This window comes from Caretta caretta, chromosome 4, assembly GCF_965140235.1.
Source record: "Caretta caretta isolate rCarCar2 chromosome 4, rCarCar1.hap1, whole genome shotgun sequence".
NCBI lineage: Eukaryota > Metazoa > Chordata > Testudines > Cheloniidae > Caretta > Caretta caretta.
Genome location: NC_134209.1, coordinates 135,452,358 through 135,477,458, shown reverse-complemented (window position 1 = coordinate 135,477,458; position 25,101 = coordinate 135,452,358). Strand labels below are relative to the sequence as shown.

The 25,101-nt window shown below is 37.2% G+C and overlaps 1 protein-coding gene across 4 annotated transcripts in view; it reads left to right on the top strand.

The window, feature by feature from the left end:
* NSD2 (nuclear receptor binding SET domain protein 2) overlaps positions 1-25,101 on the top strand; it is a 150,738-nt gene that overhangs the window by 70,318 nt on the left and 55,319 nt on the right. For all 4 annotated transcript variants that reach the window (XM_048849101.2, XM_048849102.2, XM_075128104.1 and 1 more), the window contains exons 6-10: positions 5,920-6,064; positions 7,095-7,172; positions 8,684-8,802; positions 11,502-11,574; positions 12,621-12,745. In XM_048849101.2, coding sequence (XP_048705058.1) covers positions 5,920-6,064; positions 7,095-7,172; positions 8,684-8,802; positions 11,502-11,574; positions 12,621-12,745 — 540 coding nt within the window. The remainder of the gene's footprint in view (positions 1-5,919; positions 6,065-7,094; positions 7,173-8,683; positions 8,803-11,501; positions 11,575-12,620; positions 12,746-25,101) is intronic.

Here is a 25,101-nt window from a genome sequence, read left to right as displayed (position 1 = left end):
CCTTCATGGTTCCAAACCTATGAACTAGCCTCTTCCGACCAAGTCCGATACGTCCTCCTGCACAGTAGAAAAGACTCCACTCATAAAACTTATCTGCAGAAGTGGAAGCGTTTCGCCCTCTGGTGCTCACATAATCACTTTATGCCCAATACGGTGATCCTCCCTAACATTCTAGACTACCTCCTGAAACTAAAACAGGACGGATTTTCGCTCAGCTCCATCAAAGTACACCTGGCGGCGCTTACCACCTTCCATGACCTGTTAGAAGATTATTCACTCTTTATCCATCCCACCATAAAATGATTTCTCACTGGCCTGGTTCTTCATGCTCTCATGAAACCTCCATTCGAGCCTTTGGCTACCTCCTCTCTTCTCCATATGTCCATGAAGGTAGCTTTCTTAGTTGCAATAACATCAGCAAGGAGAGTAGGTGAAATAAGTGCCCTGATGGCCCATCCTCCCTACACAATCTTCTCCAAAGACAGTCACTCTAAGACCACATCCTAAATTTCTCCCTAAGGTGGTATCCACCTTCCACCTTAACCAGCCTACTTTTTATGCCAGAACCTCACAAGACTCCACATGAGACATCTCTGCATACGCTCCATGTCAGGCAAGCAATCGCCTTTTACTTAGATAGGACTAAGCCATTTTGTAAATCTCCACGGCTTTGTCTCCATCACCAAAAGATGGAAAGGTACGGCTATCTCTAAACATCATCTGTCCAAGTGGATCTCTGACTGCATCAGATCCTCTTACCGTATTCAAAATATTCAACCGCCCGAAGGCATTAGAACTCATTGCACTCAAGCTATGTTGACATCTGTTGCCTTCCTATATAACGTACCCATTTCTGACATCTGTAAAGCGGCTACATGGTCATCTGAACACACGTTTGCCAAACACTATGCTGTCACTGAAGATACCACGGCAGACACCATAGTTGGCCGTACAGTACACTCTACAGTACTCACTGTCGCATCTCCAAAGTCCCACCGACCATAGAGGGTACTGCTACACGTTCATCTAGAGTGGAGCACCCACAGGGACAGCACTCGAAGAAGACGGTGAAGTTACTCACCTTGCAGTAACTGAAGTTCTTCGAGATGTGTGTCCCTGTGGGTCTTCCACTCCCCACCCTCCTCCTCTCTACTTTGGAGTACTAGTATAATCGCTCCACGGTAGAGAAGGAACTGAGGGGGGTGCGGGACGCAGGCACTCAGGAAGTTTCCAATGAGACGGAGATACCAACTGAGCGCCTGCGTCCCGACCAGGCACTGCTACCAAAAATCTCCGATCAACGGTGCCAGGATGCACCAACACCCAGAGTGGAGCACCCACAGGGGCACACAACTCGAAGAACTTCAGTATTTCAAGGTGAGTAACTTCCCCTTGTGGCTCTTCTCTGAGCCCTTTCCAATTGATTAACATCCTTCTTGAATTTTGGGCACCAAATTGGACACAGTATTCCAGTAGCAGTTGCACCAGTGCCAAATACAGGGGTAAAATAACTTCTCTATTCCTACTCAAGTTTTCCCTGATTACGTATCCCAGGCTCACAGTAGCTCTTCGGGGCACAGGATCACACTGGAAGCTCATGTTCAGTTGGCTATACAGCACTGCCCCTAAATCTCTTTGTGTCACTGCTTCCCATGATAGTCCCCCATTTTATAAGTATAGTCTATATTTTTTGTTCCTAGATGCATACATTTCCATTTAACTGTATTAAAACAGATTTTGTTTGCTTGTGCCTAGTTTTATCAAGCAATCCAGATTGCTCTGTATCAGTGACCTGTCCTCTTCATTATTTACCACTTCCTAATTTTTGTGTTATCTGCAAACTTTATCGGTTTCTTCCAGGTAAGTGATCAAAATGTGAAAAAGCATATGGCTAAAACCAATCCTTTCGGGACCCCACTGGACACGCATGCACTTGATGATGATTCCCGGTTTACAATTATATTTTGAGATCTATCAGTTAGCCAATTTATAATTCATTTAATGTGTGCCATGTTAATTTTATATCGTTCTAGTTTTTTAATCAAAATGTGTAGTACCAAGTCAGATGACTTACAGAACACGATTATCTTCTCAACCACACCTGTAACTTTATTTTAAAAAATCAAGTTAATTTGATAGGATCTATTATCCATAAACCTATGTTGATTATCTACATTACCCTCCTTTAATTATTTTATTAGTAGAGTCCTGTATCAGCCATTCCAGCATCAATCTTGTCCAGCATCAATATCAGGCTCACAGGCCTATAATTATCCAGGTCATCCCATTAACCCTTTTGAAAAATTGACCCAACATTAGCTTTCTTCCAGTCTTCTAGATCTTCCCCAGTGCTCCAAAACTTACTGAAAATCAGCATTAATGATCCAGCGAGCTACTCAGCCAGCTCCTTTAAAACCCTTGAATGCAAGTTATCTGGACCAGCTTATTAAAAATGTCCAACTTTAGTAGTTTCTGTTTAACATCCTCCAGAAATAACAGTGGAATCAAGAGTGTTCTCATCACCATATGATGAGGCTATACTATGTTTTTCCCCAAATACAAACCAGAAATATTTCTGTCTTTTCTGCATTACTACTGATCATTCTACCATTTCCATCTAGTAATGGATCAATACCATTCTTCTTGTTCCTAATATATTTTAAAAAACAAAACAAAAACACCTTGTTGTCCTTAACTTTGGCCATTAATTTCTCCTTGTCTCCCTTTGCTTCCTTGTCATTTTCTGCAATTCCTAACTTCAGAATTATATTGATTACTATCAACTTCCCCTTTCTTCCATGTCTTATATATTACTTTTTATAGCTGCCTTTGCTTTCTCTCTAAACCAGGTTCATTTTTTGTAACCAGCACAACCTAGTGGGATTGTGGCTTTTTGTGCAACTAATAAGGTATTCTTACGTGATTCCCAATTATCACTCAAGTTTTTTATTAAATTCTTCTTTCCAGCTGAATTAGCTCATAATTGTTTTCTGCTTTGTGAAATTGGCCCTCAATTATTGTGCCCAGGGATTGGACAGTAGTTGGAGTAAACTGCAAGGTCAAGTGATGTCTGCTTGAATATTGGGCCACCTATTTGTGTTTTTCAAGGAGTTTGATAGGTGGGCTTCTCTGAAAGGGAGGCATTGACTATTTCCATTGGTAGTGGGCATAGTTATTCTATGCTGGTTTTTACTAGAAGGGAGGGGCATGGATCTCATTCACGAATTGTGGCTCTAAAACTTTCCGGGGCTGCTTGAGTTTTGGCATATGTAGGGAGGCCAAACTCAGTAAGGGTGATTTGGCCGATGATACTCTCTGATCTGGGGTGGAATTCTTGTTACTGATTATCACCATACATGTTCAGTTGATCTCATAATGAAATATGCTGACAGCTCTGAAGAGCAGCCCATGCTTGGGTCTGATGTGTGGCCTATGCAGTTTGGGTTGATGAGGGCTTGTTCAGAACAGAGAATAGCTGTGCTGGACATAGCTCTGCTGGGTCAATTGCGGAGGAATTTCATACTTGTTTTGTATCCTTTATTGCAGTGGTGCATTCCTGTAGGAGTGATTTGTGCTGCTGGCAAATGGATTCAGAATGTGCTTTGTGCTGCTGGCACTCTTTCTGCTTCTGCACTTGATTTTGTGAACCTTAATTATCTCAGGGGGTGTGGGCTGGTATCAGTAGTAATGGATATCATGTGATTGGACTGCTGTGCTAACTCATTGACGCTTTGGCCTTGTATTTGTGTGGCTTATTCTTTTAGGTTAATTTGAAAACCTGGAGAGTCTCTGGGAGTGGACAAGCTTGGGTTGTTCACTGTGCTAATGGGTAGGAAGGAAGGCTCTGATCTTTGCCTTGATGAGGTGGTGGTGAGACCAGGAAAGTGAAACGTTGGCAACGTCTCCCATATCTACTCCTGAGCTGAAGATAGGTTTAAACCTGTGTCTAGTTGCATGTGTAGGTGCAGAAACTTCCGGGACAATCCCATGGTTTTCATGTAAGCCATGTACTATTGTATAACTTGCATTCTATATATGGAGATTGAAATAACAGGACAAGGAATTAGGGAGATTCCAGTACTATTGGGCAGTCATTCTGAGTTCTTCCAGGAAGTTGAGAAGGTTTCTATGTGGACCTCTGTACACCACTAAGCACCCTAAGTGAGTGTTGTCCTTTTCCTCATAGATCATATAGATGCACTCAAATATTTTTGTCTTGGATGGGATAAATATTTTTGTCTTGGGTGGGATGTCTTCTGTAACTGAGATGGTTGGGAAACAGGACTGCTACTCTTCTCTCTCCCCCCCCCCCCCCCCCCCCCACCTCCACCAGTGTCTGTCTTTGTCCTGGGTTGTATAGAGCAGGGGTTCTCAACCTTTTGTTTGTTTTTGTTTTGAGGGGCCCCCCACATGCTATAGAAACTCCAGGGCCCAGTCTCTGGGCTTCAGCTGCCGGGGCGGGGGATTTGGGGCTCCTAGCTTCAGCCACAGGGCGGGGTGCCCTCAGGGCTCTGGACTTCAGCCACTGAGCAAGGAGGAGGGCTTGGGGCATTAACCCTGTGGAGTTGGGAGCTCAGGGGCTTCTGTCTCTCGGGGCTCCCAGCTTTAGCCCCACAGGTTGGGGGGCTTAGAGCTTTAGCCCCATGAGTGGCACCGCGGCTCGGAGCTTTCAGCCCTGCGAGAGCACTGGGGCTTAGGGCTCTAGGTTTCAGCTGCAGGGCCCCATGGGGCCCTGAAACCAGCTTGCAGCCCCTTTGGGGCTGCGAAACACTGGTATATGCTGTGGGGTTGGGTATGTTAGGATAGGGTTAGAAGTGACATTGAACCAAATCTTAGTGATGTAAGCAAGGCTGGGTGCTTTATTGAAATGAATGGTGCTGGTTTTATTGGTGGTTGATCTTGTGTTCATCAGCAGAAAATTTGGGTTGTTGTTTCCTTCTCCATTTTAGTGATTTTACTGTTGGAGAATGTGGTTTTAGGGGCCTAGCCTTCGGGTGTCTCCTAGTGTGTGTGGTGCTTTTGAGGGATGCCTCCTCGGACCAGTGATAGCTGGGATTTGGGAGGATGAATAGTACTCAGTCTAGAACATCTGAAGGTGGTTATGATTCAGTTCTCCAGATCTGTAGACCAGAAGACTTGCATGATTTTAAACCACATATTCGATTTCACTTTAGTATCCCATTTAATATTTTTAAGCTTTTAAATTTAGTATCCGCTTTTCCATTTTTGTTAAACAGACTTCTCTATGCTACCTTACTTTCCAAGAGTATACGATCAAATCAGGGCCACTATGCTTAAAACTCAAATGTTTTTGTATCCTAAGGATGCCTGCCACACTTGGGCTTCTTCATACTTGATTAGATTAAACAAAGTATAAAAAGAAAATACAGAATGTAATCTAAAATATGTAAAGTGGTCTTGGAAAATGTTAACTAAATTATTGCCAGCACGTATAATAATTAATCTATCTGCCAAACTACTTCTAAATACTTCTAATTACTTTAGTGGAATCTATGAAGGCCATCACTTGTTTATTCCAGTAGTGTTCACCTAATTTTTTATTGTGGTATTTATTTAAATTTTGCTAACTATGAAATTACAAGGATTTTTTTCAATGATGTGGTTCGTCCATACTCAGTATTCTGAATGTTAAAAGGGGTCCAAGTTATTTTTTTAGAATTATTTACTGTACTTTATAATTCATGCTGCTGAAATCTGTGTTGCTAAAACCTTATTTTTAGGGATAAATGGGATATGTAGGGAATCTTCCAATCTGTACTGTAGTAGTTCTTTATGAATATAGTAGAAATTTGAAGTGGGTTTCTATGTATTGAACCACTGTATTAGAATAATACAAGTATGTACAGCACTCTTTTAATGTTTATCTCTTTAATGTATGCCCCATTTTTGCATAAACAGGTGGTTGCTGAACATCCAGATGCTTCAAGTGAGGAGATTGAAGAACTGCTTGAATCGCAGTGGAACATGCTTAGTGAAAAACAGAAAGCTCGCTATAACACAAAGTTTGCCATAGTGACCTCTCCCAAATCTGAAGAAGACTCTGGTAAACGTAAAACTGTGCTAGTGTACTCTAACTAAATTTGATATACATAGTGATGTTAAACTAAGCACATATTTGAGACCTGTAGGGAAAACAGCTATCATTGTTTTCTGGTTTTAATTCTTGGTGTTTGTGCCAATAGGAAAAGAATGCCAATGGTTACAATAAAAGCAATCCATGAAGTCTACATTCCTTGCTCATTGTTCTACAAAGTTGTTATATGTAAACATTCTATTGTTTAGAGATTGGTGGTTTCTCCTTCTTCTTCTGCCCATAAGCAGTTGCCATTATCTTCACTGCCCACTAAATGTGGGTGGTGGGAATGGGAAAATCAGGCATTTTTGTTAATGTAAACGTATGGGTTAGTTCTTAAGAATAGTTTAAGAAGTGGTTTATAAAATATAACCAGTACTGTCCTTTCTTTATATATGTACACACACACACACATTTTAAAAAAAGTGTTACCTCATAACATTCATTAGCTCAGGAAGCAAGTGTTCCAAACTTTATTCTAAACCTTTCTTCCATTTTGGCATTTTATTGTGGTGTACTGCAAAGCTTTTAGGACAGCATAAGAAATTGCAACATAACTTTTTTGCTGTTAACTAAGATTCATGGTCTTGATAAACAACAGTTTATTTAGAATTTTGATATGATAATTTGAGTTCTTTGGAGTAGCTTCCTTGAGAAGGAAGAATGGAGGGTGTGTGGCATTTTCTTGACCCTTCTCAGTCCAGTTATAAATGTCTGGTATACATAGTGTTTTACAGCACTATAGGAAGGCCTGTTGTGGAAGTATTTGAAGCTACCAGGTGCTGCTTTGGGCAGTGACAAGAATGAGAGGGAGTGTGTGAAAGATCGTCAGATTTGAAAAAAAAAAATGTATAAAAATGGCAGTCAGTTTTGTTATCTTTGTGTGTGAAATAACATTTTGTGGAAAATTCACGAAGTTTTTAACAATTTTAAGTGTCAAATATTTGGATATCCTTTTTTAAAAAAAACAAAACAACAACAACATTCTGTATCTCTCAAGGTTCATCATTGAAGAATATTGGAGAGGCCAAACGTAAAGTGTTTCAAGACTCACCTAAAAGGAGATCAAGATCCAGAAGTAATTGAAATTTGTGTTATGTGCAATTAGTTCATCATTATAAGTAGCTACTGAGTGTACCTTTTATGTAATCACCCACGTATCATAACCTCTTTATTTCTTCTCAGATGTTGTCGTCTTTAACTTTAGAGTTTTAATGGATCCCAAATTAAATATCTAAACACTGTAGTACTGAATTTTGTTCAACTTCCTCAGTGTCATATTGCAAGAAATGTAATTGGAATTGTACCTGTACCAGGTGTTGCTAGTACATATCTTTGTGTACGTTTTCAGTTCTCTATAAATGAAAACATGTCAGTTCAATCGTTCCCCCATCCAGACCTTACCAGAAAACGTATTGGGTTTTTTGTTTTGTTTTGTTTTTTAATGCTGGCTTTTTGTAAATAGCAGGTTCTCCTGGAGCCATTTTAATTTAAATTTGCAGATTCAGAGCTGCTTTGAATTTAAGATAATAAAAAAGTCCTAAATCAATTGGATATAGAAAAAAACCCAATTTGACAACTATTTTTATTTTTAAGGTTGCCTGCCTTTATTTGAAATATTTATCAGAAATCAGTTCCCATTGAAACAGAACACTTCTGGCTGTAGAGCAAATTTAAAATGGTACTTTTGCAAAAGATTTTTAGATAATAAATTTATGGTCTGGGACTCTGTAATTTCTCCATGTTAAACATGCAATGTGGTCTCTCAACTGGAGGGTCAATGTTAAGAGTAAGTGTACTAGGTCCCATCATGCATCATAAATGAACCAGACCTCTTTCTAAGCCATTATCATACCAACTGTACCTCAAAAAGGTAGATAACTAAACTTAGTAAGTGGCTATGTAGACCAGTCACTGACCTTTTGTGTTTGAGCTTTACATTGAAATTAATCAAATGAATTATGATGTAAAGAATTCATGTACAATAAGTTAAGTAATCTTATTAAATCTTCTTTAAGGTTTTGGTTCACAAAACAGAAGTATAATGGAGTTTTTAAGGCCTTCTATACACTTGTATGTTTAAAGATAGGAATTGCCATGCAAGAAAAGGCCAATGGTCCATATGATGGGTGATATCCTGTCTCTGACAGAGGCCCCTTAATGGATGTCTTCAGTCTCCAGTACCTGTATCTATATCCTTGGGAAAACTTAATAAAAGAATGAGGAAGACATTAAAAACTTTTGTTCAGTGGTAAAGCACAGTTATAGCTTTATAGAACAGCTCTTTTATTTGATAGGACACAAATGTGGAAAATTACATATTCAGATTTTAGACTAGTGCTTATGCAGATGGATCTGTCTTACTAAATAAGTTGATTATTTAGCAATTGGGAGTTTGGATACATTTTAGAACTAGCATTCAGTAATAAAAACTGGACCCTAGGCATCAAGGGGTTAATCAAATTTGTTAACATTTTTAATCTTTTTTTAAAATAATTTAAAAGAAATATAATTTAGATCAGTTTAAGATAATTTCGAAGTGAGCTTTAGATTTTTTTCATGTAAGTTTCCCCCATCCCCCACCCCAAGGTAACTTACATGGAAATAAAAGAAACCAAAAAAAGAGGACAAAGGAACCTTCAGAAGATTTTGAAGTTCAGGAAGCACCTAGGAAAAGACTCAGGATGGATAAACAGAATAATCGGAAGGTAATTATATCATTGGTTTGTTTAAGTCAATTATAGCAGCACCAATCACTCTGCCATAGTTAAGTTTGTCAGCATTTCCATTTTCAGGATTTAATATTTACTGGTTTTTAACTGCATCAAATGAAGCAACTGTAAAAATGTCTGTTTGGATGCACTTGTTAAAAAGATTTTGTTAATTTAGTGTTGAGGTGGAGACATCTGAAAAAAGGTCCTTACTAGTTATTTGAACCTAGCTGAAAAAATATACTAATAGAATTCAATTCCCATGGGCAAAGGCTCTGCCCACTGGTTTTCTTGCTTTACAATTTCATCCCTTTTCTGTGTGTCAAAATGTAGAGATGTATGTGTGAATGTTACCACCATTTGTCTGAATCAAAGACTGTGTCCTTAAAAATAAATAAAGTACAAATAAACACTTCTAAGAATCAAATTTAAACCTATAAAGCAGTTTAGGCTGGCATGGTGTCCTGAACTCCAATCTGTTATATATACACTGCAATTTCTAAATTTAACAACTTGTTGTTCAGATAGCAGGCCTTTAACTCGCTCCTCTTCAGTCTCTAGCTTGTTTGTCAGAATTAGATCATTCTCCTTCTTCTTTGAGTAGTGTCCATATGGGTGCTCCACTGTAGGGACACAGACACACCTACGGTGGAGCACCCATTGGGGGACACATCTCGAAGAACCATCTTTACGACACAAGGTGAATAACTTCTTTTATAGACTTGCCTAGATCACTAGGGATTCTGTTCATAACAGTGAGCCCATACTTTGCAAACTTTTAGGCGTGTGCTTAACTTTTTGCATGTGGGTAGACCAAGCAAACTCTGTAGGACTAATCTTATGAAAACATAAGCACGTATGTAAGTGTTTTCCAGATCAGGCCTTAGTAATATAGTATATGAAGACTTACTGTAAAATAGCGTTGTGAATCCCCTGGGGGAAGGGGCATTGTGATCCAGTGTTTAGTAAGTAATTTGGGAGCCCTGAATACATACGTGAATGCTCTTGTTATGCCTTTAGCTCCAGAAGGTCTCAGACATAGCAGAATGGTTGCTTTCTTATTACTTTGTATGAATCGCCTTTTACCCGTTTCCTCTTAGAAACCTAGAGTAGTTCCAGCTGTCCACTTTATCACCATAAACAATTTAAAGATCACTTAGCTGTCATCCACCTATGGAGTGGTGAAGAGCATTGAAGCTGCACTTCCCGTTCTTTAGTTTAAACTCAGTGGCAGATTTTTAATATCCTCTGTCCTGGGGAGTAAGAAGCTTTGGGAATGATCATGAACCTTTGCTCCTTGCGAAGGAGCAGTGTGTTGCTATTGCTATTCTGTGCCCTTAATTATTCTTTATGAAATTAAATGTTATAGAACAAAATGATTAGGTAATAATACATATTCATAGATTCTGTCTGAACAGTTTGTAACTTATGGCGCATATAGAAATCACATCGGCACAATGGGAGCTGCATTAAAGGAGCATAAATATGTAACACAAGCAAGGACACTTTCAGTGAAGAGTGAATCAGACCATGGATCCTCAATCATCTTATTAAAAAATACATCAAGATATTTATGAACCTGATGGAACTATAGCTTCTAGTTGTCTCAGTGATAAGAAGTTTATGTAAACACAGGCTAACTTATTCAGCAAAGAATATGGCTTATGGATAGGCAAAACTGCTATTGGTTTCCATTAAGGTGGGTTTTTTGATCCAGCAGGGCCACTTCTTCCTCTGTAGTCTGGCGTTGAGGTATTCTACAAAAGTTTACCAGCTCAACAATGGATTGACTGAGGAAAATCAATAAATACTTAAGCTTCCTTTAGAAAATCAAAATATATTTGCAGTTGGGTCCTTCCATAATGCCCGTCTTGTTGATCAGATCTGCATCAATTTAAGGTTAAGCAACGTTGGCTACTATTTGCATGATTTACTACCTCAGTGGATCCATAGCTCGTAGTTAAGATATTCATGGCAATCCCTGTTGCTTAAGTAATTAAGGGAGGTGCCCTATTTTTGACCAGGTGCAATGTCCACAGTCAAACAGCTGAATGTAAGTTCCCAAATTTCTCAAAATACTTCTTGGCCTAAAATATTTGACAAGTTTCAGTCTGACACAAATTTATGCAATATCAATATTCCATTGAAAATAGTATTTTATAATGGAAATGCTGGCACAACCTTTAACAATAACAGTGCAAAAAAATGACACTGGTACAAGTAGTGACGTTGATAACAAGTATCCGAGACTTAAAATTCAGTTCAGGGTTGATCCTCAAATTTATATATTTCTGCTGCAGTTACGTTAGTAATGTAAAGGTTTTAACTTGACCAGTTTGGACAAAAGAATATTAAAGCTGACTGAAATGCTTTGTCTTCATATAGCATTTTCCTTTTCATGCAGGGGTTCATATTTCAGTTTCAGATGGATAGGTTAGACATTGAATATCAAGTTGGGTTTTTTTTGTTTTTGTTTGACAGTTTTATAGCCTCTGCAATTGGTGGTTTATAAAAAATAAACATGCCTAAAATGGAAACTTACCATAGCTGAATTACATTACAATATAGACCAGGATGTTTGCAAAGACATTGTCTTTCTAATAACAGAAATCCAAAAGTAATTGCCACCTTTATCCAATCACTCATAAATTAGGAGTTTTTTTTCTTTTTTCTTTTTTATTTTTATTTTGTGACAGAGGGAGACAAGCAATGACAAAACAGCAAAAACAAAGGTCACAGAAACCTTCTCTTCACAAAAGAACCAGTCAGGTAATGTGGTCAGAATAAGTTTTAATTAACTTTTTCAGTTAAATCATTTAAACTAAACAGGTTGTCTGAGACAGCCATCTAAACTTTGCTGAAGCCATATTGAGTTATATTCATTAAACCCCATTTTGAGGGGTTGCACTCTTTTCTGCACTGCCAGCATTTTGCAGTACTATATTTGATTGAAATTGTGTATTGCTGATTTAAAGCAGCAGTTCTGAAGTTCACCATTTGATGGCATCAAATTAAAACTGTTGCCCATTGATATTGTAAAGTAGCAATATAAACCTTGCTGTTCAAATGCATGATTAATTTTACATTTATCCAATAAAATAAATGTATATAGTAAATAGTGACCATCAAACTTAAATTCATGTGTGATTCAAGAACTTCTTTATAACAATTGGTTGATGGGAGGCAATGTGGAGAGTTGAGAGGGAGTTGTAAAACAATCTTGTGTGCTAAATGGTTCATTGATCAGATTTGTTAATCATGCACATGTTTAAGGTAACTTTTTTATAAGAAACACAAGAACACATGTATTTAATTCTTACATTCAGTTTCAAAAGTGTTAATACACTGCAAAAAGATCTAAACTAATATACGTAGTATTGTTGCTATTTTTAGTGTAAGCATCCAGTTCCTTTAAAAATAACTTTTTTAAAAGGGGATGTTAACAAAGTGAATCTGATTTTGCTGAGATCATGTAGGCCTTCTAATGTAGTGTTTGAGCAAATTAGTGTTACATCTCTTTTTAAAAAGTCATAAATTACAGAGTATTGTAATTTAAAAATATTTAGCAAGCTCTTTGGGAAATTTTTAACAATATTTTTAGTACATATTTGTTTAATTGGAGATCTCTTGAGTCTTCAAAACGCATCATTATTTCAAAAACTTAATTGTGCACTGCTTACTCAGTACTACGTAGGCGCCCAGAAGACATACCTACACAATTCCTTCCCTTATCTGAGGGAATATTTTAAATGGCTTCAGGGAGATAACGTTTTAAAGTTCCAAACTTCACTTTGTAAACCAAAATTATTTTACAGCAACGAAAAATCTGTCTGATGCATGTAAACCACTGAAGAAGCGAAATCGGGCTTCAGCAGCAGAATCTTCAACTCTTGGTTTTAGCAAGAGTTCATCTCCTTCAGCTTCCTTAACTGAGAATGAGGTAAAAAAAAAGTGGTGTTCACACACAGCCATATAGTTACAAAAAGTATCAGGTGTAAATCTTTTTTTAAAAACACAGAACAAAAAAAAAATGACAGATTAAATTCTCTAACCTTGCTCCTAGATGAGTTACAGTTCTGGCCTCTGTAAAACCTGTTAGTGTGTGTATTGCAAATTCATTTATTGTAACAAACGTCCACTTAGGGACTCGGATATTGTGTTTTTTAAATGTATTTACCAAAAAAGTTTTTGAATTGTAACCCTCTCTTAGAAGCAAAGTAAAATGCCAGTGTGTTGTGTTTTTTCTTCCATGGATTTTATTTTAAGTGTCAACTATGTTAATTACATTGTGTAACAAAACTGTCATGTTGCCATAGGTTTTATATTGAAGTAAGTTTCTTGATCCTCTGTATTTGGTCTACACCAGTCTTGGACAGTTTTCTGAGCAGTGGCCTTTATTCTCTCAATCTTTTTCTATCTGTTCAATTGGGTACTATTTCTGTGGTGCAAATAACTTAATCTCCAGCATACTTAAACAGGCAGTGAAGGATGTATCTTTTTGATATTTACTTATCATAGTCTTAGGTCTGCCTATTTGGTATTGTAACTCTCTCAATTGACATACAATAAATTAAGTGTATATTCATATACAATAAATGGAATCCATTCTACCGGTCATCTGTACTGTTAAAACAGCCAAAGAATGGTAGCATGAGAAAAACCTATGCACGCTGTTCTAAAGGGGGTTCCAAACACTTAGCAGGAACAAACATAGGCAACCTCAGAAGTTCATATTAAAAAGTCAAATGTTAAAAAAAATCATGAAGGTTTTAGGTTAGTCAAAGTAGAGAATTAGTGTTTTGTTTGCAAGGCAATAGGACTTCAAGCTGCAGTTCCTTTCACTTCTCCCATTTCACTGTTTTGTTGAAAATCTAAGGTGCTCAGATACCATCATGAGTGCAATATAATGTAATATCTAGACTGTTTTCTGTAAATGGCTTATTTTTACAAATTGGAATGATTGCACATTAACTGCTGTGTATAGTTACTATGACTTCAAAAATGTCATTTCCCCCCCCCCCCCCAAAAAAAAAAAAAAAAACCACACACAATAACGACAAACAAACAGCAACCAAAAAACACAACAACCCTCAGGAAGGAATGCCTAGGTAATACTAGTTCTCATCTTTATCTGAATCAGCTGATTTCCTTCTTTTGGCTTAAGCTTTCCACTTTTTTGGGGCAACTGTTGAGGCTTTCTGCCTAATGCTATATGTGTTTGTGGAATTTGACTTGTCAACCAAATCCACGTAAGGAGGAAATTGTCAATCTGTTTGGTTTAAAATGTACGTCTCTTGATGTTGTAATCTGGGAAGACATGTTCTCTGATTTCTAAATATCAATTAAAAAAATTCACTGTCCAGAGATCTTTTTTCAAAGGCTCAGTTGTTTTAGGACTTAAGAAAACCTAGGGTCAAATTCTGTTTCCACCTACAAGTGATTGTGAGCCAAATTGTGCAAGCTCATGGGCTGAGTTGGAACCTCTCTGAAATCTCCGCTGCAAACTCTGCACTATGCAGTGCAAATGAGATAAGAGGAAAGGAGGAAGAGCAATACACACTATTGCCAGAGTTGTGCTTACACAATACAGGTTTGCAAACAAGGAAGTGAATTATTTTAATGTTTTCTAAGCGAGGTTGAAAAGAAATTTGACAACTTAACATTACTTAAATTTTTCACAAACAATGGAGACTTCAGAATAATAGTCGGTCATGTGCTGTGTCCTTACCTGGTGTAAATCATCACTGACTTTAACTTATACCAACTAAGGATTTAGCCTAGTGAGTTTTCTATGGTGATAGCTATTATGCCAGTAAAAAAGGAAAACATGCTAGGCATTTGCTTTTGAATTTATTAGTGATTCTTCTGTGAAACAAAATAAGATGTAAATAAACTTCGGATCTTGTGGGTGGTTTAAAAAAAATGTGTAATATTACTTTAGCGGTTGCATGTTTGGCAATGTAGACATGTGGCCTAAGGGTGTTAATCAACAGAAAAATCTCCTGGTTGGTAAAAGAAAGGGAGCGTTTAAAAATAAATATAAAACAAAAGATGAGGTGATTAAGCAAAGTGATATTCGTTTTTATGTGAGAGTGGTGCAAAGCTAATTGATAGGATGCAATTCTTTTATATTAAATATATTTGATCTGCTTTATATTTTTTGTGGTCACTTTTATAGCTTAAAGTGTTGAGTTAGACATTGTCTTTTAAGGTGGATGAGAAAAATAACACATACCCTGCTTACGTATGCACACACATTCACAGTGCAATGTGGAAAAAATTCTGGCCTTCTTGCTCTTTTCAGTAAATGACTGTAGATTGATTCCAGGACGGGACCAGATTCAAATACAACAAGATACTTTTCTGGGATTGTTGGAAGCTGCATTGAGCCCTCTTACATTTGTCTTCATTGCTACTAATTTTTATGAAGGAAGTATTTTAGTTTAAAACAAGGGAAAATAAACTAGTTATATTAAAAGGGACTTTTAAAAAATTCTGTATAAAATTCACATGAATAATCAATTAAGTCCAATATTTTCAAGTTAATAGTGACTTTGGGTACCTAACTTGAAATACCTTAAAGGGTTTTGATTTTTCAGAGAATAGATGCTTAGACTTTTGAAAGATCAGGCCCTTCAAGGTGTCTTAAGTTGAGCACCCAAAATCACTAGTCACTTTTGAAAATCTTAGGCTGCATCACCAGATGAAACTTAGTTTTTAATTCTTTTGTAGTTGTTAATGTAGATCAACACCTCAGAAATAAAACTACTGGTGAATCTAATTTGAGAGAGAAGTAGTTAATTTTCTGTATATGCACTTTGCATCAGAAATGTTTGTCTTTATATCCCATATGAAATGTTATTTTTGAAGTGAAAGTCTTAACGAATTACCTATTGTGGAATAGAATTAGAATTTTATTGTAACACTGCAAGGCTATAAAGAATGAGAAAAGTCTTGTATATTATATAGAACAAACTGGTATAACACCATGAAAGTTTCATGATCTTTATGAGAAGACATGTAGTTATGTCATTGATCTCTTTTTAGAGGATAAAACAAGTGGTGTTTAGTTTTACTTTTTGGTTCTTTACATAAAAAATGGAGTAGATGGGTAAATTTTTATGTATTGCATGTTGGTTCCCTTAGAGTGCAACCGTTTTGTTTTTTGTTTTAAGCTCCAGGCCCCTAGGACTGGTAGATTATTGGCACACATCTTTCAATGTGTTTGCAATGAGGCATACCTTTTTTCAACATTTCAATCAAATTTGATGGATATAGATTACATTCAGTAAAATGGGTAGACTTTTTTTAATATTTCAAAACAGATAAAGTATCATCTTCATGCAGTTTAAGGTATAGGTACATTCCCAAACGTTGACATGGAAAAAAGCGTAAGAAGTATGGGACTTAACGTATTCTAAGTTCTTAGCCAGGCTGTCATTTCACACACATGGGAACAATGAATTGAGTTGGCCATCACATAGCATTTTAAAGAAACTCATGAAAGGGTTTTTCCCATGCAAGGAGTTTAACGGTATTATATTAATACTGCATAGTAAATTCTTTGTCCTCTTATGGAGAAAACTCTTAACTTAATTAACACGCAGTATCAAACAAGGTGGGTCTCTGTTCATAACTACAACATATAATGTTTAGAATGACATAATGTTCCAAAACATCGACTTCAAGTTGTACTGTTTTTGCATACAGTAAATAATTCTGTCACTATCAATTTGTGGCAGATTTGTTATATCATCTGTTTTTACTGGTGTTAGCAAATACGCACACAATGGAGAAATCTTAAGACAAGGTAAGATATTTGATTAAGAAGACAATCCCAATAAAACATGTGCAACTTATAATTAAAACACCACTTCAATTCCATTTATCTACACAGCAGTCTAATTTTACTACAGTATACAGATAGAATCCTCAAAATGCAATGATTAAAAACATATAAAGATACTATCTTAGGAGGAGAGATCCCAGAGGATAGGGAGAAATGAGTTCACAGGATTTTGAAGAAATTACTGTGCTAAAGAAAAGTAGTTCAAGCTGTTCTTGCAGGCCTGGAAAACTAAAATCTGTATTTCTAGCACTGTTTTTTCTAGCTATCCTAGATAATCCCCTCTGCAAAACAATATTTAAGAATAAACCAAAATGAAAAATCATTGGAGGCCCTCCACAACCTGCAAATCCAATGTCTACTGGAGTTTTTCTTGTCTTTGTCCTGTGCACATTAGCAAGAAATGTTGGGGGGGGGAGGGATTAACTTTTTGATATTTTTTTTCCCTATTTCATGCCACCAATAAACATCTGAAATGGGAGATCATTGCAAGTAACAGAATTTTAGTCTTTTACTACTTAACATCACCCAAGGCCTGCAGTAACTGAAGAGATCTGCGTTGCCTGCCATACCTTACTGCTTTATTTGGATGCTTTCACGTTCACATGAGAAAGTTCTAAGCTTGAATGTTGTTCTTTGGCAACACGTTTTTTAAATAGAAAATTGAATTTCTCATGTATTATTCTCATCTTGTAAGCTCTTTGGACTTCCAAAAGTTGAGATTCTGTTTATAACATGTTCACATAATGTAGGTTTTTATTCCGCATCCATCACCATGGTGTCTTGAATACCTGTATGGAATCAATAATATTAAATAAAGTTCCATAGTTGTTGTTTATATTCCAGGAATATTCAGCAATGCATACCTTATCTGAAACTTCAAGCACTGCTAATGATAAAAGGTGAAACATGTCCTAGACTTTTTACTATCATAGTACCGTGTACACTTATGGCACAATATATTTAGAGAATAACATACCCAGTTTAACAGTTCGGGCCAAAACATAAATCTTCAGTTCAGGATCTCCTATACTGAAATAAAAGAAATTTTAACCATAACTCAGTTGGCTCTGTCAGTTTTTCTGTCTCTCTCCACAATAGATTTTTGTCTTCTGAATACAGTCTGTCATTTGCACGTTGAGCTATGATATTCCCATATCGGTTTTACTTAGATTGAAAAACCACAATAGCTAAGCTGTTTCAAAAGGTGAACAAACAATTAAAGTAGGTTCTTTATGATAGAAAACATAGTTTTGGTTTGTCAGAAGTCTCAGGCCTGGTCTACACCTAAAAATTAGATTGACCCCGTTACATTGTTTAGGGCTTTGAAAAATTTTGTGCCCCATGCAATGCTGTCAACCTAACCCCCTTGTAGACTCAGCTGGAATTTTTAAGGTGACCTAGCTACTGCCTCTTGTAAAGGTGGGTTGCCTACATCAGTAGAAAAACTCTTTCCATCACTGTAGGAATCATCTACACTACAGTGGCACAGCTGCAGTGCCGTATGTGTGCCACTGTAGCGTAGACATACCCTCATGCTCAAGTTTACACAGAAAACTATTTCCTGGATTACTATGGCACAGAAATCAAGTCTGTGAAGTTGCTTCAGGGCTTAAAGGGTGGATGTCCTTAGTCTTAAGAGTCGTGGAAGTGAATAGCCAGCTTTCAAGTCCAGACTTCCTGAAACAACTTCTAAACCTTGATTTCTGTGTGATCGTAATCCTACAAATGTGTTTATAAAGGAGAGGGAGGCTGCCTGATCGAGGATGCCACTTAAGCCAGCCCAGTGTCTTGAGAAAACTCATAAACTGTTTAGTGAGGAGATGGGGGAGGTCCAGGGATGTCTAGGGAAAGCAAGGCATTTGAGTTGGTCTTGTTTGTAATTCTGTAGAAATGATTTGTTTAACAGACAATAGTAGGAGCAAGTGAAACCTTTTTGACATACCCTGTTTTCATTTTAAATATCCATTTATTAAAAAAATGAATTTGCTGAGTATTTTTTTAGATTGCGTGTGATTCTAAACATCAGTGCTTAGTTAAAATGAGAAATTGGGAGGGCTAGCTTTTCTGGTACTGGGAACGTTTTTCTTTAATTTCTTGGATATCTGTCTGATTATAAAATGCATAAGCACAATGTTAGAAGATAATAAAAGCAAGCAATACGTAACTAGGAAGTTGTGACTCAACATGTCTTGGGTACAGTGTGAGATCTAAGACCACATGCTGTATAGCATTTGGGGAAGTGCTGTTACACATGCACAGTGTTGGTATTATAACAGGCATTTTATGCAAAAATTAAATAATAAAAGCATGAAGGGTGAGTCTAAGGAAAAAATAGTTGAAACTAAAATTACACTTCTGGTGGCTTGGAAATCTGAAAGGAGACTGGCTATGTGAAGAGCTAACTCTACCTTGGATTCCATTCTGTCTGTGTATCAAAGGTGGAAAACAAATAGTAAAAACATAACTAACATTTTTACACTTTAAAATGCTGTTTGTTTTGAGCCTTACTATGCTAGAGAGGATTTGCATGTTGCTAGGAAAGCTTGTGTAAGTCAGGGCGACAGGAAGGAAAGGTTCATAATACTAATGCTATGCACAGAAAATGTACTTAACCCTTCCTAGCTCTGCATTTGCTAACACATGATGGACAATATTCAAAACTTGCTTCTGTTTCCTGACTTTCATATTCTTGCATCAGCAAATATTTGCGTTTTTTTCTAGGCCATTTAAAACTAAGTGATGTCTTGGTTTTGGGTGTTTTTTTAAGGAAAAATACATGGACGAGACATTCAAGAAGGCTCTATAAATACATTTTTAAAAATTTTTAAATTTGTAGATAATCATAAACCTAGGACAAAAAAATCTTAATGTTTAATTTCTTTAGGTTTGTTGTAGGCTAAGGGCCAGCTGAGAAAAACAAATTGCATTTTCTTGTCTTCCTTTATTTTATTTTGTTTTAAATTCTTGGACTGCAGATTGGATAAGTGCAGCCTTCTTTTGCTTATCATTCTGGTACCTAGAATTACTATACCCTTCTCTCCACCCCTCCGCCCCCCCCCCCCCCTCCAACCTACAGCATTTGATGGTTTTGCATTGGCCCCTTGAGGTTTTTGTATTTAATATTTGGAGCTAACTGTTTAAAAAGTAGTATGTTTTTCTGTAAAGAAGTGTGTATGTGGAGGGAGTGTATGTTGCACATGCTTTTTTGTTTTTTTTATTAAATGAAACTTCAGAAATAACTTACTTTGGTACGTGCTCATTTGAAACTCAGGCTAAGATTTCCTGTCTGCGCTGCCTGACTGCTTATCACAGTGTGGCTGGAGGCCAAACTGATTAAATCAATATGTTCAGTTCACTTTATACATGAGAAATTCCTTTGTTCAGGTGTGGAGCCCATGTTAATACTTGGCGTACATCCACTTAGTTATTATGTGAAGTGGGTGTGTGCAGATAACCTTAATTTTAAAAAATCATTTGCTCTAGTTCCCTATGGTATGGTGAATTGGCTTGCTGCTCCATCGATATCCATTAAATACAATGATGGAACTGGCATCAGATATTTGATACAAAAACATTGTGATAAATGACTCTACTTGTAAAAGGAATTGCTTTATCTCAAATTTGGATAAAATGCCTAACATTCGTGTGGTATCTATTGCAGTGTCATAAATACTTATCCTCTGAGCTAAGACCCTTCTGATGAATGATTTTTAGTTGGCAAAATAATTATAGCTTGCAACTGATGGGAGTTTTAAATTAAGAAAATTGAAAAAACTGACTTTTTTGTACATAAACACTACTTTTAATCCCCCTTTCCCATTTGTTCCAGAAGAAAACACACTGCCAAACAATTTCACTAGACACATTAAAATTAGAAAAACTAACTCCAGAAAATATACACTGGTTCTTGGGCCTTAAAGTTATCTCAGCTTGTAAAGACAAACACATTATTTCTTCCTTCTTCACTCTTCCCTAGTACCTCCGACAAAAATTGAATATGAGCATACCCTCATCTCTTCAACATCTGTTTTCTTAGGAAGGAAACTGCATTAGTCCACAGAACTGTCTCATTGTTTTGTAAGGTCCATTGAGGTTTTATTGTGCATTATTATGTACTCGTTCTGCACAGTGCTGCTCAGCCAAAGTAATAGAATACTGTAGAAAATATTGGGCCAATATTTGCGAAATTATACCCATAAATATGGACTAATATGAACCAAAATTTAGGGTCTGTTACTGGTTTAGTTACAATAGGTTTGTGCATCAAATACTGTGGTAAACAAAGCATTCTTGTTATGTAAGGAAACAATAGTGAAGAGAGCTTTTATAAAAATTGTTTATGTAGCTTTCTTAGAAATATGTTTACCATTGTCAAAGACAATCCACTAGAACTCTGCCTTTGGTAACCCTGCAAAGGACTGTAAGGCAACTGAAAGGTGTATTTCAAAAAAGGAGGGTGGATGGGGAAACTTCGTAGGAGATGAGGCCTGAATATGCTCTTTCGTACACCAGTATAAATCTACAGTAACTTCACTGAAGAGAATGGTATTACACTAATACAAAATGTGTGGGAGAAGAGAATCAGGCTTACTGATGACATGCTTTGCTTGATTATATACTATCATGTTTTATATAGCTTTACATAACTTTCAGTTGCTGAAAATCAGGAGAAACATGGCAATATTAAAACAAAATATTTTATAAATGCATCTGAAATTCTGCTTCTTTCAGTTTGACTCAGTACTACAAAGTCTGTCAATAACAAAACTATGGAGAAATTAAATTTTAAAAAGCAATGCACTTAAATTTCTTGAATAGACTCACTTTTTTAAAGATCTCATGTACTTAATCAATATTTAATGTATAGTATGCACAGGGAATATGAGATCTTCAGGCACTAAAGGAGAATTTGTTACTCTTGCAAGTGACTTAATTGAATGATTAATGAGGTCATTGCTATTTAGGTGCCAAGCAAAGTCCCAAAGTAAAATCTTGGCCCAATGGAAGTCAGCAGCAAAACTCTCATTGACTTAAATAGGGCCAGAATTTCACTCCTCCTTTCCCCCAGTTTCCAGTGAAGAAATTATATATTTGATTTCTAAAACTCCCTCCCTGTCAATTGACTATAAATCATTTGCTGCTTTGTCAGTACTATGCTGGGTAGATGCTTCAGAGGCCGTCCTTTCTAACAGCTTGGGAGAGGAGGGGAGTTAGGGAGAGACTGTTAAAATCTTTTACTGATTACCTATAGCAACTGTAAGTTTTGATAGTACTCATGTTTCTATATAGGTTGATGACTCACATTTTATTTTGTACACAATGCACAAAAGTAATGGAACACTGAACTTTTAAGTAAGGTCACATTGAAGAAAACTGCCAATTTTTACAGTAAATATTTTAAACAAATGTCTACATTGACTTCAGCTTATTTTCCCATTAGTGGGGCGTTGTTTTTTTTTTTTTTTTTTTTTTTTGGTTTTTTTTTTGGTTTTTTTTTTTTAAGTAGTACTGAGTGTGTGAGGAGGAAAATATTCTTTTGTAGGTGTAAAAGGACACATAATAAAATTAAAATTGCAGGCTACCCATAACTAAAAATATCTGGTCTTGCCACTATGAGTGATAGTCACCCTCAATTTTGATTGAACATCAAGAAAGAGAAGTTAATTGTATGCAATTTATGCCTTATTAAGGAGATTACTCTACTATTTGATTGTGAATACATGCTCATTTAGTGGACTTGGGGTAAATTCTAGTAAATAGGAACTTACATTTTAACCCTCCACAACCCACCCATCAAAAAAGTACCAAATATGCAGAGCACTGCAATCTAGAAGCTTGTGCTTGATCTTTTGCTTGATGCTTTCACTATGAAATATTTTAACAGACACATTAAAATAGTAATCTTCTTAGTTATGACAGGTTTCAGAGGAACAGCCGTGTTAGTCTGTATTTGCAAAATGAAAAGGAGTACTTGTGGCACCTTAGAGACTAACCAATTTATTTGAGCATGAGCTTTCGTGAGCCACAGCTCACTTCATCAGATGAAGTGAGCTGTGGCTCACGAAAGCTCATGCTCAAATAAATTGGTTAGTCTCTAAGGTGCCACAAGTACTCCTTTTCTTCTTAGTTATGTTCCACTCTAGAGGTGACTGCATTGCAGTGAGTGAACTGATCCTTAATTATACTTTTGTTAGTTTAAAAAAAAAAAACACTTTTGGATTAAAAAAAAAGTGCTATGAAATACTTTCATCACCCAGATTAATCTGAATCCTTCCCACAATATCAGACATTGCTTAGGGCATGAGCAAGGCACTGCCATCTCTGTCTAGCCTGGGTCACACTTTGCATGTGTCCCGTATGTCAAGTCCCATGAGTTTTCACTTCTCTGCTTGGCATAGGGTTTCTTTCAGTTGGCTCCTTTTTACATGTACCTCCTGCTGCTGCCCAATAGCATGCCTGCAAGAGCAGACACTTTGTCTTTATTCTTAATACACGTACTAGATATTTCCATCCTCTTTTCTGGATAACTTTGGAGATAGGAAATTGCTGAACTAGCTCACAAATCTTGATGAGATGAGAGCTAAAGAATGTGAGAACATAAAGATTATGATGTGGCAGATATTTGTGAGATTCTTTACATATGAGAGGTTCATGAAGCATGGTTATGAGACCTATTTCTCCACCTTCAGAATGACTTCCGTCTACCATCTTGCCATAAGTGGCAGCAAGACTATTGTTTCATAGCAGCAGCCCACATGAGGCACTTGGAGGCTTTGGTGCAGAGTGGGATATAGAGGTATTGTTACTGACGACATATGAGACTGATGAGTTTGGAGAGAAGCTTCCATGGAATTGGATTGTTGGAGAGATTACGTTGTGGAAGTGGTTAATAGTCATGTTTGGGTGAGTGTTTCGTTAGGTCTTTGCAGTCTGCCCCCAGTTTGGTAGCTGTGTCCTTTCAGTGACTATGGGCAAGTCTACACTGCAAAATTAAGTTGACTTGACTTACAGCCACTGCAGTAATTAAATCATTTTTGCATGTCCACACTATGCTGCTTGTGACAGCAGTGCAAATCCTCACCTGAGCACATGCACTGATTTAACAGTCAGTGAAGGGCATTGTGAGGGCGGCTTCTGAAAGGCAGCAACAGCTGATGTAAGCAATGCAGTATCTTCACCTTACTACATCACCCTAGGCACTATGCCTCTTGCTAAAATGGAGTTAAGTCGGTGTAGTGGGCGAGTTACATCAATGGGAGCTACATTTCAGAGTAGACGCTTAGGGTTAGGTCGACGTAAGCTGCCTTACATCGACCTAACTCTGTAGCGTAGACCAGGCTTACCTTAGAGTGACAGGGTTGAACAATGCTACTGTGCATTGAAAACATGAAGGACTTGGAGGATAGAAAGAGGGATTATGGGAAGCTCTGCCTGTCAGTTTGTGTGGTAGTTGTGGACGTAAGCAAGTTATGTGAAATTGTGTTGTGGACATAATGAAAAGCTGATATGTTTGATTTTAGTTCTGTTAGCTCTGGTCTACACTTCAAAGTTATGTCGACGTAAGGCAGCTTACATTGACCTAACTCTGTATGCATCTACACTAAAATGTAGCTTCCACCAATGTTACACACCCACTGTACCGACTTAATAACTCCACCTCCGTGAGAGGTATAGTGCTTAAGTCGATATAGTTAGATCAACGCAGTGTTAGTGTAGACACAATGTTGCTTACATTGACTCTTGTTGCCTTTCAGAAGCCGTCCCATGATGCCTCACGCTGGACAGTTAAATCAGTGCAAGCGCTCCTGGTGAGGATGCTCACTGCCAACACTAGGAGCACAGTGTGGACATGCAAAAGCAATTTAATTACTGCGGTGGCTGTATGTCGACATAACTTAGGTTGTCTTACTTTTGTAGTGTAGACTTGCCCTTAGTTTCATGTATTGTTATACTATACAGGTATAACAGACCTGATCAGTGGACACTGTAGGGCCATTGTTGATGGGTTTGTCTCTGTTCAGATATATGATACAGTCTGGAAAGGTATTTGAATGGTGGTATAGTTGTGCTTTTTTTTTTTTTTTTTTTGGTTCTGTGTAGGTGGTCTCCCTCAAAACTAGATTTGGCTGAGAGTGTCTATGTTATGTTAGTATCCTAGGAAGGTGGTAAGATGCCTTTAGTATTGGTGTAGACTGTAGATTGCCCTGTTACCCTAAGTGGGCTGATTAAGTCCATCACCGCAGTTGCATGGAGGTGCGTGGGTTGATCCTTTCTGGTGGTGCCAGTGTTTATGCACATGACTGTTGTGTTTCAGGGTCTATGCTGATTTCCTGTTAGCTTCTGGGCTGAGTTTAAGGTATAAAAACCCAAATAGTTTAGCACTTGCCCTCTGCTGTTTTGACATTGAAATATTTCATAGATTACAAAGCCAGGAGGTACCATTTGTG